The sequence below is a fragment of the Phaethon lepturus genome, unplaced genomic scaffold (assembly GCF_000687285.1).
Source record: "Phaethon lepturus isolate BGI_N335 unplaced genomic scaffold, ASM68728v1 scaffold34629, whole genome shotgun sequence".
Classification (NCBI taxonomy): Eukaryota; Metazoa; Chordata; class Aves; order Phaethontiformes; family Phaethontidae; genus Phaethon; species Phaethon lepturus.
Genome location: NW_010561873.1, coordinates 6,481 through 20,405, shown reverse-complemented (window position 1 = coordinate 20,405; position 13,925 = coordinate 6,481). Strand labels below are relative to the sequence as shown.

Below are 13,925 nucleotides of genomic sequence, written 5' to 3'. Positions count from 1 at the left end.
CCGGCCCTGCGCCGGTTTCCCTTCTGGTTGAGAGGCTCCCTCGGGATTTTTATTTGTTTCCCTTTTTGCTGTGAAAGACCCATTTCCTGGTTATGGCAGATCTTCCTAGGGAAGGGAGCTTGCTCGGTGGTGCCCGGCGGCTGGGCACTCGAGGCCGCCCATCCCGGACTGGCGTGTGCCTGGTGCGGTGCCGAGGCAGGGAGAGGCGGGCTGTCAAGTTGGTGATCGGTCATAACGCTTTCAGTTACACTGGCAGAGTGAGCTATAAACGGTGATCTGCAGCCTGGAAGTAATCCGAGTGAATGGAAGTCTTCAGAGTCTGCTACCTAGAGGAAGAGCTGCTTGAAAAGCATCTTAGTCAATTGGTATATTACTGTAATTGTAGAAGAGAATCACCATTCGCTTTAAGTTTAAAACCACAATCCAGGCAATTAATCGTTTGAAATTAAGTAAATAATTTTTATGGGCTGATCTTAAAGTGTTACAAAACTGACGCTGAAGTTGCTGCTTTCTGAAAAGTGGACAGCCACCAGTTCTTCTGCATCATCGTATGCTTTTTAGTTCAAATCAGTCCAAAATATGTGTGCAGTCTTAGATTTGTCTTAAGAAGTTTAGCATAAACTGTGTTCAAAATCAGATCTCTCTGCTCATAGGAGAACTTGTGACTTTGCCGATACCCTCTTCTTTTGTATGCTTATTGTAAGGCTGAGACTTTTCTGATCTAAGAATATGCCCTTTTGACTAGGAGGAGATCATTGCATGAGACTTTAGGTAAAGTAACTTGTATTGTTGCTTATGAACAGTGTGTAAGAATTCTTAAGCAGTGTGGCCCAAAAGTAACACTTGACTTAAAACAACCTTGGGTATTGTATTTCCCAAATATCAGGCTAGGGGAGAAGCTATTATTCAATAAAAGTTCAAGGGTATTGATAAACTCATGCAAAACAATGGCAAGGGTTTTTTTGCTCTGTAAAACTACTCAGTGAAATGAGAGAACTCTTGACATTTTTTTCCTTCTGTTTCCAGTCTATACTGTACTTACACCATAGTAGCTGAATCTCTGTATATTTTGAACAGATAAGAATTTAATTTAAAAAAAACCCCACACAACAACAAACCTTTGTTCTTAACTGGGACTTTTAATATATAAAGTCCATGTCCAAATTAAATTTTACTTGAGCTTTTCCCAATGTTCTTTCTATCTGTGTCTTTTAACACTTTGTCTTTTAACTAATTTCCATACAGTAAAATTTCTTGAAGTAATCAAGCCCTTCTGTGTTATCTTGCCTGAAATTCAAAAGCCAGAACGGAAGGTAAGTTAATAGAATTTTCTTCGTAGGTTTGTATTCGTATAATAGAAAATGTTTACAGCTTAGTTTGCATCTGTGTGATTTGTTTTTTTTTTTTCCTGGGGGGAGAATGGCAGTTTTAGGCACAATTGTTTTCAGTGGAGAACTTGTCTAGTACATCCTGTACTGTGGATATGGTTGTACAAGAATATATTTACTGGTAAATGCAATTATGCAGATATGGTTATGCCATAGCAGTAAGCGATGAGATGTTGAAAGCACTATATATTGGAGTGTAAACTAGAGTAGTTGAAAGTAGCAACTTAAAAATCTTTGCTTCTTAAGTTCTAATCTAAGCTAAGCTAAGTTTCTCTATATTATTATTTTTTTTCTCACCAAAAGCTCTTTCTTATGAAAATGTAAGACTCATTTCTATGTCAGTACTAGAATTACCTTCCATTGGCATAAGCTTGTTTATTTGGATTAAAGTTTCAATAAAGTTTTTTCATCTTCCTTGGCCTTGTATAATATCAAAAGGATGAGTTATTTGCTTTAGGATGTCCTGTACTTTGTCCCTTCACAAGAAAATCAAGTGTGCTTTAGCTACTATGAAAGTTTGTCTGATTGACTAGGTTTTATCTTCACTGCTTAATCATCTTCTGTTGTTGATTCTTGGGATTTTTTTCCTTTAGATTCAGTTTAAGGAAAAGGTACTATGGACAGCTATCACACTCTTCATTTTCTTAGTATGCTGCCAGGTATGTTTCTTTCTCTTGTTTTTAAGGAAGAGCTGAAATGCTTAAAGAATGTTATGAAATCTCTAATTTAATCCTGTTTTCCTCTGTTGGTTGGAAATGCAGATTCCCTTGTTTGGTATCATGTCATCAGACTCAGCAGATCCATTCTACTGGATGAGAGTGATTTTGGCATCAAATAGAGGTACGGTCAGTCTTTCAGGAGGGCATTTTTTTAGCTTGAAACAAACCATTTTTGGACTCTTCTTATATTGCACTCTATTTTAACGAAGATAAAAACTGAAGTAGAGGGGGGAAAGTAATTTTATATATTATGTAAAATCATAAACCAGTGTGGCATTAGGAAAAGCACAACTTTGTAGACAAGATGAGTTTATGGTTGGCTGTGTGCAATCTATTATACGTACAAAAATCAAGGAGCATTTTGGAGGGAAAAGGGTTAGGGAAGAGATGGTTCCTAATTACCTGCATTGCTGCTGTTGCGATCTTCTGTATGTATTTCAAGCTTTTTGATTTGTGCTTCAAACGATATTATATGTGTGTTGTGGTTTTCTGGGTGACATCTTTGAATCTGTCTCACAGAAGATTAAAATTCATGATAGCTTGTGTAAATTTATATACCATTTGGATTATCTATCAGTTTATATCATAATGAGATGTGCATATATGCATGTATACAACTTGGTGCATTCCTGAGAAAAGTTTGGGTTTTCCTGTTTAAAATTATGAATAATAAAATAACTGATTATCAAAAGCAGAAAGCAAATTCCAACCTTGTTTTACGCAGAGTAAATATGTTCTTGACAATAAAAGTCTTTTTCAGCAAACATAGTTTTTAAGGTACTGGGGAGTACTGCATTGCTTGTCAGGCTGACTTTTAACAAGCTTCTGTTATCATTGAAACCTTTTACATTTATGGGGATTTGGAGTTTTTGATCTTCTCCATCATGATGTAAAGGGTGGAAAAAACAGGCTTTGAACTTCAAAGGTGCCTGGGTATGGTATATCCCATTATTTTCTTTCATTGTTCTTCCTGTGTCTGGCAGGTACGTTGATGGAGCTGGGCATTTCACCTATTGTCACTTCCGGGCTCATCATGCAGCTCTTGGCAGGTGCTAAGATAATTGAAGTTGGTGACACCCCAAAGGACAGAGCTCTCTTCAACGGAGCACAGAAATGTGAGTAACAGCTGATGTTTTAGAGTATCTAACCCTAACAATAGAAAGTGTAAACTTACCATCTGATAAATGTTGGAAGCAGATACATGGGTTTCTGTCATGTTACGTTTTCGTGTTGTGCTACAGATTTCTGTATTTCATCAGTCTTTTACTGACTGCTCTCTGACTTGTTAGCTGTTAAGCTTCAGAAAGGTTTAGAAAGGAAAAATATCTGTGCAATTGTCATTGCTGCCATAATCTCACCAGATAAACTAAGAAATATGTAGACTGTGGGGACCAACCTTTGAACTGTGTTGGTCAGTGTTAACCTAAAGAAGTTTATATTGATTAAGATGTTTGTTGTAGTTGTTTTTACCTTGCAGTTTCAAGCATGGTTCTTTCTCAGCAATAAGAGATCTCTGTGCTCAGTTGGTAAAATTTGGGTATCCTTTAGCTATTTGATGCTGTAGCACAGTACTTAATGATCTGTTTACTGGAAAAAAGAATCATAAACCACTAAAGTAATATCTTAACACCCTCAGAGTCTTCAATATCTAAATCAATTGTCAGTAATCAAACCCACTTGCTTCTAAGTGTATTTGTTTCTGGAGTGTCTTGTCTGTATTTGTATTTTCAGTGCCAGATTTCAGACAACTTAACTTGGCCTTGAATTTAAATGTCCTGTGACTTGTGTTCCTTCCCAACTTTCTCTACGAAGAAGTGATTTCTATTTCTCTAATTGCCCACTGACATAAATCTCCAAAACAAATACATACTTTTTTCTTTTTATTCTACAGTGTTTGGAATGATCATTACCATCGGGCAGTCTATTGTCTATGTAATGACTGGAATGTATGGAGACCCATCTGAGATGGGTGCTGGCATCTGTTTGCTTATCACAATTCAGGTAATTTCTAGTCCTCTCGACTCTGAAGGTTCAAAAAATCAGTCTTATGGATGGCCTGCCCCACATGCAGGAAAAAAAAGATCAAAGTGTACCTGCTTCCTTGTATGTATATATAGTCTTTCCTTCTCTTTTAATACAAGCTATTTTTTTAACAAAAACTTAAAAGGGTTGGGGCTAATGCTGTATTTCTTTTTTTACTATAGCTTTTTGTTGCTGGATTGATAGTTCTGCTCTTGGATGAGCTCCTACAGAAAGGATACGGTCTCGGTTCTGGCATCTCTCTCTTCATTGCTACCAATATCTGTGAGACTATTGTGTGGAAAGCATTCAGCCCCACCACGGTGAACACAGGACGAGGTAATATGGCATAGTCAGTTTTCTTTACAAAAATTTTGTACAAAAAGGCAAAATCTTTTTTTTAGTATGTTAAATGGCAAATGCTATTACTGGCATCTTAGCTGTGTAGTTGCCATGTAGTGAATCTTATTGATACAGCAAATGCTCCTATGCAAGGTGCAAGTACAAAGACAATTCTTCTTGATTTTGTAGTATCTCACAAGACATTTCCTCAACTTGAATTTCTTACACTGCCTCCGTTAAAACTCTGTAGTGGTAGACTGCCTATTACAGTTGCTGCCCAACATATTGACAAATATCACCTCTTTCTTTCCGCTCCTTGCATTTCTTACTCTTTGCTCCAAAGACTTTATTCTTCAGACCTGACAAGAGGTGAACTTGTTTGATGCTGTATAATAGAAAACATAAGTGAGGTTATCACATTTGCTGTAGTACAAACAATAACTAGTGTCTCACCATGAATGATACTAGAAAGCACGCTGCCTCTTTATCTTTTTTTTGGTGGGGAAGAGGAAAGGGGGAAAAAACTTGGTGAATGTCAGTGTTTCTAGAGACCAATAAAGTTATTCCATTTGATTGTTGGGTTATCATTTAGTTTTTAGGCCCCTACAGGGGTATTTAAAAAAAAATCTTGGAAATAATATAGTTGGCATGAAGGATGACAGTAGTAAAAGTCTGAGAGAATGCTCGAGATGCAAAAGACTTGGAGAAATCCCATTCTGAATCCTGTAGTTCAGAAGTGTGCCTAATGGGACAAAGCACTGAAGTTTGGAGTTCATCGCAGCACACCTAACTTGGGTTTTCTTTTCCTTTCCAAGGCATGGAATTTGAGGGAGCCATCATTGCTCTGTTCCATCTTCTGGCTACTCGCACAGACAAAGTCAGAGCTCTTCGTGAGGCCTTTTACCGTCAGAATCTACCCAACCTTATGAATCTGATTGCCACCATCTTTGTCTTTGCTATTGTAATTTATTTCCAGGTCAGTTGCAGTAAAAGAGGACTGTGAAACTGTGTGTGTGGAAGTAGATCTGTAATCTGCTTCCTTCTACAGGAAATTACCTTTTTACTTTCTAAAGCCTTCAGAAGACTCATTTTTGTACCTGTAACATCTGGATGTTCATTTAGCACTAGCTTCTCTTAATCAATTTCCACGTTTACTGTAGCCACACAAAAGACTTGAGACCTACTTTAGTTTCGGGGACGGAGGCGGGGGACCAACAAACCAAAAACCAGATGAATGCATACATGTAATATTGCCTAACCCAAATGCTATTGCTTTTTGCTGGAAAATACTTTGAAGTCTTTAAGCCTGTGTGTCTCTTTCTATGGTCTTCAGCATTTTGCTGCAACAAATGGTAAGTTGTAATGTTTCTTTTCCTGGATGTTATGTTCAGTCTTCTTGAAAGTTCAGATTTCTTCCGATATCTACATCTTTCATACCTTCTCATATGTGTGTGTTTAGACAACCCTGCAGGCTTCCAGGCCCTTTACAGAAGAGTTCACATGGATAGCCCTCTGGGTGGATCATGTGTACTTGCACAAAATGATTGCACATGTTTTTTCTGTTGCAGTCAAGGCCTTGCACTTGCAATTTATGACTTGTGGTATGGGTTCATGTCCAGATATAATGGGAGACTTTCTTTTGAAAACTTTTCAGGGCTTCAGAGTGGATCTTCCTATCAAATCTGCTCGCTACCGTGGCCAGTACAACACCTACCCTATCAAGCTGTTCTATACTTCCAATATTCCCATTATTCTTCAGTCTGCGCTGGTGTCAAACTTGTACGTCATCTCCCAGATGCTTTCTGCTCGCTTCAGTGGCAACTTGCTGGTTAGCCTGCTGGGCACTTGGTCTGTGAGTATTCCTTCTAATCTTGCATACAGCTTTGTAAGAACACCATTCATGATTGAAGAGATGGTGTCTCTAAATATTAGAATAAGGCACTTCTACAGGTGGTTATGTACACTGAAAACTCTAAACCAGTAATTTGTTTAAATTAATGATAGAGTGTGAGACCTCGATGAGTGTAGATGTTGGGTCTCCATTTACCTTTACCTTGTGCTGTTCTTTGCTGTCCTAGGTATTATTGCTGTTCCTTACTGTATTCCATTTCCACTTCAGAAACTGCCTGTGATAGTATAGTTGAATCTTTGTGTGTTGCTGTAGTGGTGATGATACACAGTGACATGAACGTGATATAAACCCAGGCTTAGCTTAATGGCAAAGACGTAGTGAGAAAGTTGGTGACTGCTTGCTTCCTTCTTCTAGGACACGTCATCTGGAGGCCCTGCTCGTGCTTATCCAGTTGGTGGACTTTGTTATTATTTGTCACCTCCAGAGTCCTTTTCTTCAGTGTTGGAAGACCCTGTACATGCAGTAGTTTATATTGTATTTATGTTGGGCTCTTGTGCGTTCTTCTCCAAGACGTGGATTGAAGTCTCTGGCTCCTCTGCCAAAGATGTAAGTTTAAAATATAAATTAAGTAAGCTTACGTGGTGAAAACAGATGGGCTGTTGTAGGAATAAGACTGACTTTCTTCTGAAAAAGCTATGATGCTGGTCATCTCCTTGGTAATATTTATCATTCCTATAAACAGTGCTTATGTCTTTCTTGTAAGTGGAGAAGATGAGGGCAGAATGGAGGTAACTTTTTTCCCTGTTTACTGCTTTTTCAAAAACAGCAGCAACAAAACTTAAATAATTGCTTTCATTGGCATCAGGAAACTTTGAACATTGCTATGTGACATCTGATCAGTCTGAGGGCAGGCAAGGTAGCAGGAAAGGTAGAAACTCTTTTGGTGCCAAATGACAGATGCACCATGTGCAAGGCAGTGCATTACCACTTAAGAACTTGCAGGTAAAGCTTGAATGCCCATGCCTGGCATAGAGAGTTCTTAACTTCTTTTGGGGGAAGATTAACTAGAGATTGTTATTTTTAACTTGAGAGCACTGGTAACACAGAATATAGTGCAGTGCATTAATGTACCTGAGCCTAGCTTCTCAAAATTTCTGTTTGCTAGAGGATATTTGGTATTCAGCAACTGTATAATTCTGAAATTGGAGTTGGAAGACAAGATGGAAAATAGTTGTCATCGTGGTATGTTTGTATTATGTGGTTTTGGGTAGGAAATCAAGTTTGGCAGCCATATGGAATGGTTTAATCCATTCTTTCACAAATATGTAATAGTTGCACAGTTACAGTAACAGCATGAGCACTCTCTTGTTTTGGACTTGCATCTAGCTGCTTGTTGTCAGGCATGCAGGGAGGCACTTGCAGCCATGTATAGCCAGATTTTTATTTCAGTATAAACCGACATACAGCTTTTAACACTTTAATATACTTTCCTGATACTGAATAAAATTATTTTAAGTTCACGTAAACAAGGTCAGAAATAAAAATTGATAAATCGTTACTTAAATGTTCACTATATAGTGGAAAACTGGTAGCTTAATAATATGAAAATGTGTTTTGTCAGTATGTTAGATTCGGTGACAAGCACCTTCAGAAGTTCCCCTGCTAGAGTTTCATTCCTCTCAGTTGTTAGTAGAATGTTTGCAGGTCTCTATTGTAACTCTGTACAATTGCAGAAATCCAATTTAAGAATAATGTTCCAAGAAGGGATTCTTTCTAAGTCGAATAGTTTCTAATGTGGCCCCACCAATAGTTAGCTCAACTGAATGCAGGAAACTGAAATGGAGTGGACACCTCATAGGATGGTTTTGCTAACATCTAAACCCTAACCAGGAGAAGGGTAGGTGGCAAAACAGGAATTGAATGGCGTGTATGAGAGCCTACCAGTTTCCAGAGTTTCTTTTTCTCAATAGGACCAGAATTATACAAAAAGCTTTGCATAACTGACGGTGTGGAAAAGTGCCTGTGACTGTAATCTGTCTGAAGTTAAAAATACCGGATATTTTAAACTCAGATGACTAATACAAAAAACCAAAACAATACAAAAAATCCCAAACCCACCATCATTTACTGAAATGTCTTGCTTCTGTTTTCCTGTAGTGCTAAGTTCCGTGGCCTTGGCAGATGACACTAAACTTACTTGTTCCATTCCTTGATTCAATACAGGTTGCCAAACAATTGAAAGAACAACAAATGGTAATGCGAGGCCACAGAGAAACTTCAATGGTACATGAACTAAACAGGTGAGCTACACATTTCACAGGCTATTTATGCAAATTGTTATGGGGAAATGCATGGCAAATTTTGGTTTGGTTTCCGTTTTCTAGATCCTAGAACACAGATATTCTTTCAGCTTCAATGTTACATGCATGAGACAGAGAATATTGTTTCATTAATGGAAAGACTTGTGCAGTACAGCATATTCTTGCCTTATAATTAGAGAATGTGCCTTCAATTCTGGAGCTTGTATTTTCCTGTTTTTGGGGTTTTTTTTTTCATTTTTATACTTTTTATATGATAGCTAATAATTAGCATTTGAGTGTACTACTTCAAACTGACACACAAGTATTTTTTTGCTGTAATTTTTAATGTCTTGTTATGTCTTGAGTACTGTTTTCATGCAGACCTTGCTTCTGAAGCAAGTAGTTACTTAAATCTATTAGATGCAGAGGTAGGCAGGGGTTGGTCTCTCTACGTTTTCTAATTGCAGGGTAGGACCTATGCACCCTTCACGTTACAGAAATGTTATTGTAACTTTAGATTTCAGTCATCTGCAAATGATTGGAAGAGCTAGTAGCCATAAGCTTAATCTCTGTGCTTAATTGCATGGTAGACTGTAATACCTTCTCTTCTCAGCTTAGTGTTTTTTCCCTCTAGTCACATTGAGCATTTATTTCCTTACCTAGTGTACTGTCACTATTGCGTGTTCCTTATCTTGGATTGTAGACCCATGAGAGAAGAGAATATTCTGCCATTGACTTTTTCCCATTCATGTAGTTTTCATTCTTGTTTTTTTTTTAACCACCTGGTTAGATTATCCTTGTAGTGTTCTTTCTGTTCTCAGCGGGATTGGTTTTCTAGGAAACAAACCCACCTGTGATTTAGATACTTTCCATAGATCCCATATACCACTAACCCTGGTATATTTGTTAATATCCTGAGCAAACCCTAATGGCACCTTTTCTATGCCCGTTTTGTGTTTTACAGGTACATCCCTACCGCTGCTGCATTTGGTGGTCTCTGTATTGGTGCCCTCTCTGTGTTGGCAGATTTCCTTGGGGCAATTGGGTCTGGAACTGGAATTCTGCTTGCTGTCACTATCATTTATCAGTACTTCGAAATTTTTGTAAAGGAACAGAGTGAAGTTGGCAGTATGGGAGCTCTTCTTTTCTAAACCTAGCTTCTCATGGACCCAGGAAAGAGGGGAGGAACATTCTCAAAATATAGCCAGGCAGGTGAAAAGAAGTAACATAAACTTGATAATGTCATTCTATAGGAACACATATTTTAATAATGTTTCCAAAGCGCATTCCCTTATGTTCAAACTTTTCTAGCATACTGTTTGCATTTTATAAATTGATGAGGAAAAATGTGCAAAAAAATTTTTTTTAAGAAAATTGTTTTGTAATTATGTTTTAGGAGAATCAGCTTTCTGAATTGGATTTAGTTCAATGACTTGAAATTTTTTTGAGCCCCTTTCAAATTTAGTATACCTGAAGCCTTTGCAGGTTTTAATAAATGTTTAAGTGAATCTTTGGAAGGGATTTTTTTTTTCCATTTAACTTGTTTTTGCAGCTCCTTTGCAGTAGTGGTGAGAAAAATATCTCCCACTAATGCTCAAGTTCCATAATCATGGTTGTAAGCACAAACAGTGTTTAATATGTTCAGTTTTGTGTTTGGGTTTTTTTTTCAGTATGGCAGATTTAGAAGGCAGTTGTTTCTTTTTACTAAATGATATCTCTAATTCCATATGTTTTGTCTTGTACTTACTATGCTAGACCTTGTCAGATGTCGAAAATTGGCTTGAGACTGTTGTCAAGTTTCTGTACAAGATAGGAATGTGTTCTTTCCCACCACCCCTCTTCCATAAGCAGAAAACTCAGGTCAATCTAGATTTTGCCAGAGTCTGTGCCTAAGAGTTGCGACTTTGAAACTTGGTCATATCGGCAGCTTTGTAAAACCTTCTAATTAGCTTTCATTGCCATTAGTGGTAGTACTTCTAGTTCTGATGCTAGCTGAAAGAAATGGATGTTATGGTTGCTTAGATGCCAGTCTACTTGTGCTCTTTGCTAAAGCTAAGTTTCCCTCATGGATAAATTCTGGTCTTGTAGCAATTGGGATGTTACCTGACTACTCATATCTAGTGAATTTTGAGTCTTGTTACCACCAAGAAGTGTGAAAAGAATGTATGTTACTCATCTTTTTCTATAGAACTAGATATGAGACCCTTGTCAGATAACTCTTGGAAGTTGCTTATGTAGAAGACTTTTCCATCCTGTAATCTCACTGATTTAAATTGTGCGTAGAAAAGTACTTTTTCAGAAGGTATTGGGACTCCTCCTTTTTTTGAAGAGCACACCTTCAAATTGGAGAGGTTACAGTAAAAGGTTTTAATGGACCAGAACAATACTTAATTTTCCATTTTCATTTAGATTGTCAATACTAATCAGGTGCCTAGGACCAAATGCAAATATTTGTGTCCAAGTCTTGTAAATACACTTTTCCTCAATCAGTATTGGACAACACGGAAACCAGAATGAGGACTGACAATGTTGGAATGTTTCTCTACACTGCATCAACATGCCTTCTGTGCATTTTTGTGTGTTGGGCTGACAGTATATGAATTACCGTTTCTGCTTGGAGTTGAAGGGACTCTGTTACGTACCCAAGGAGCACAGACAACATCCAGAAGTCCTTGTTAATGCACTGAGCTCAAATACCAAATGCGTGAGAAATCTGCAAATTTGGAATGAGATACACCTATCAATAAAAGTGAAACTCCTGGGGTGATGATCACAATTGGAAAAGAAGCAAAAGTACTGGGATAAAGTATCTGTGAAATGCTCACTACCAACCCTTCACTATTGCTTCATACTATATTCAGTAATATTTCTGTCTTTTGTAAAGTACTAGTATGCCACAGCACAATTTTGGTCTGAAATAAGGGACAGTTAAAAAGTGACTTTAAAAGGAGAGGGAAGGAGCGTGGTGTGGTGATTCTAGTTTGGGGATGATTTTTTTTTTTTGGTTGCTGTTTTTCCAGGGAGCCCAACACAAATTTTGTTTTGAAATAAAAAGGACTCCACTTTTGGGCATGCAGCTCTGGCTGGGCTGGAGCTGTACTTGTATTTTTGGTCATATCGTCTGAACTGGTTGCAGTTTAGACTGTTGGCTCTTCAGTGTCTAAGCAGCACTTGTTCTATGCATCTGTATTTTTGTTGTCTAGTGGTGAAGTCTTTTATCAAGCAGCTATGTCCTCGAAGCAGGACCTGCTGATCATATGGTGGATGTTCACAAAAAGAAATAATGCCTAAACAATCTGCTTTATAATGAAATAAAGTACATCTTTGGAGCTAATGCTTGGCTTTTGGTGCTTTGAATACTGTTAAAAGTCTAACATTTGTACAATAACTTTACCTGCCTATGAGACTGTGAAAATGATCCCTCTCAAAACAGCTGCCAGTGTAAAATAAAGAAAAATTGTATTTGCTCCAAGGTCTTCTCTCAACAATAGGTTGCCAAAAGAATAGAACCTTAACCATTCCTCTTTTCTCTTCCAGAAGAGTTGCAGTTCAAAAGGCACTGCACGAGTGAGTAGTGGGAGAGTGAGATAATGATGCATCAGTTTAACAAAAAAATGTATTTCCATATGAAATACAGTGCCCATCTTTTTGTAGCATGATAGTATCAACAGGATATTAATTGAAACAACAAAACTCAATGCTGATGATATTCCTAATATTGTTTTGCCATCTGAGTTTTTAAACTTAACTTGGAGTAAGGAAAAATTTTATCTTTCTCCTGAATGGAAATACACTAGTACTTAAAAGCAAATTTCTTTAAAATACTGGTTGTGGATGCAAGAAGTTTGGCCAAGATTTTGGTTGTGTATGAATTCCTTTTAAACAACAACTTGATTTCTCCATTGCTGTTAAATTTCTCCCCAGGAAACTTGCATTAATAACTGAGGTTGCTGTAGACATATTATGTTATCACACATATGATCACAGAAGTAACTGAAGTCACTGTAGATGTGATGAGTTACCCCCAGGACAGCTAGGTGAAATACCAACACCAAGGCAAAGTCTGAGATCCTCTTTCTGCTGGTAGTATTTTAAGTGCAAAATTCTTTGCATAGCCTTTTCTTCTGCACTGTAGATTTCAGGTGAAAACTCGTGCCAGAGCCTTTTGGTGTTTGATTTCTGACCCCGTCACCATTATTCAGAAAGCCTTAAAAATCATCTGGTTTATTCTAGTTCACTTATTCCTAGGGCCTATCTCTGTGTAAAGTTGAGATGGCAAAAGGACTTTTTTTTTTTTTTCCTAATTCCTCAAACATTTTGTCTGTTGTTGGTTTTTTGTTGTTTTAAAAAGAATTCCTTTTGGCTGCAACTATGAAGGTTGTTGCTTTACTCTGTGAAACATTTCGTGGCTGTGCTCCCTTGATTTCTCCTGGGGATAACCCTGTCCCTGCAGTTTCTGAAACAGCCAGCTTTCGGTAAGGGAGGAAGCCGAGTGGCCTAGTAACTGCTTCTCCTAATTGTCCTTGCTTGGGGAGTTTTGCGCAGGTTTGTGTGCGCTGGTGTTTGCTCACCGGCGTGATGTGGCACAACGGACGGGGCCTCGGTCAGCCCTCGCTGCCTGGAATACTAAACCTGCTTCCTGATGTCTCGCTGCGTGCTCAGCCGGTGTCATCCCAGCCTTGCCCGCAGTGAGCGCGCGTCTCTCCAGGTGCACGATGGCTGCAGGGTGTTCACACCAGTGAAGAAGAGTCCGTTCAGAAAAAGTGTGCAGGGGAGGGAAACCAGTGACATTTCTGAAACTCTTTTACTCACTTGGGCAGCCTGGTCTGCCTTTCTCTTCCCCTTCCCTCTGCCAGCTTTCCGACACCAAACCCCAGCCGCCGCCGGCATCCTGCCTAAGAAGGTCGGGGTTTGCCAGCGGCCCTGCGAGCACCCTCGCACAACGCCTGCCTGTCCGGGGTCCGGCTCTGTGGGGCACGGGCCCTTCCAGCTTCGCCAAACCGCCCCGGAGGAGTGGGGCTGGACGCCAAGCAGGAGCGGTCGCCCGCCTGGTGGCAATGTTACACTGCAGCTCGGGCACCGGCTTCTGCAGCTGGGAAGGGAACAGGAGCAGGGAAATGCTTATTAAATCTCTTCCAAATGTGCATCCTTTCTTTTCCTTCCCTCCTACGCGGATGGGTGTCGTACAACGTAAAAAGTTGGGAATGGAGTTAACCAATATTTATTTGTACTTCCTAGAATCATGTCCAGGATTGAGGTTGTTTTAAGCTGAAAAGCTGAAAATTACCATCTCCTTTTAGAGCAC

At 38.8% G+C, this 13,925-nt stretch overlaps 1 protein-coding gene across 1 annotated transcript; it reads left to right on the top strand.

The window, feature by feature from the left end:
- Nucleotides 1–1,180: 1,180 nt before the first annotated feature.
- Nucleotides 1,181–10,074, top strand: LOC104614752 (protein transport protein Sec61 subunit alpha; the record flags this gene model as incomplete). The annotated part of the gene is made up of 11 exons (XM_010294117.1): nt 1,181–1,313; nt 1,982–2,047; nt 2,150–2,228; nt 3,091–3,222; nt 3,999–4,108; nt 4,312–4,465; nt 5,284–5,444; nt 6,123–6,320; nt 6,735–6,926; nt 8,544–8,620; nt 9,585–10,074. Coding segments are annotated over 11 exons (1,489 nt in total), but the record flags the coding sequence as incomplete, so codon positions are not given.
- Between the last annotated feature and the right edge of the window lie 3,851 nt (nt 10,075–13,925).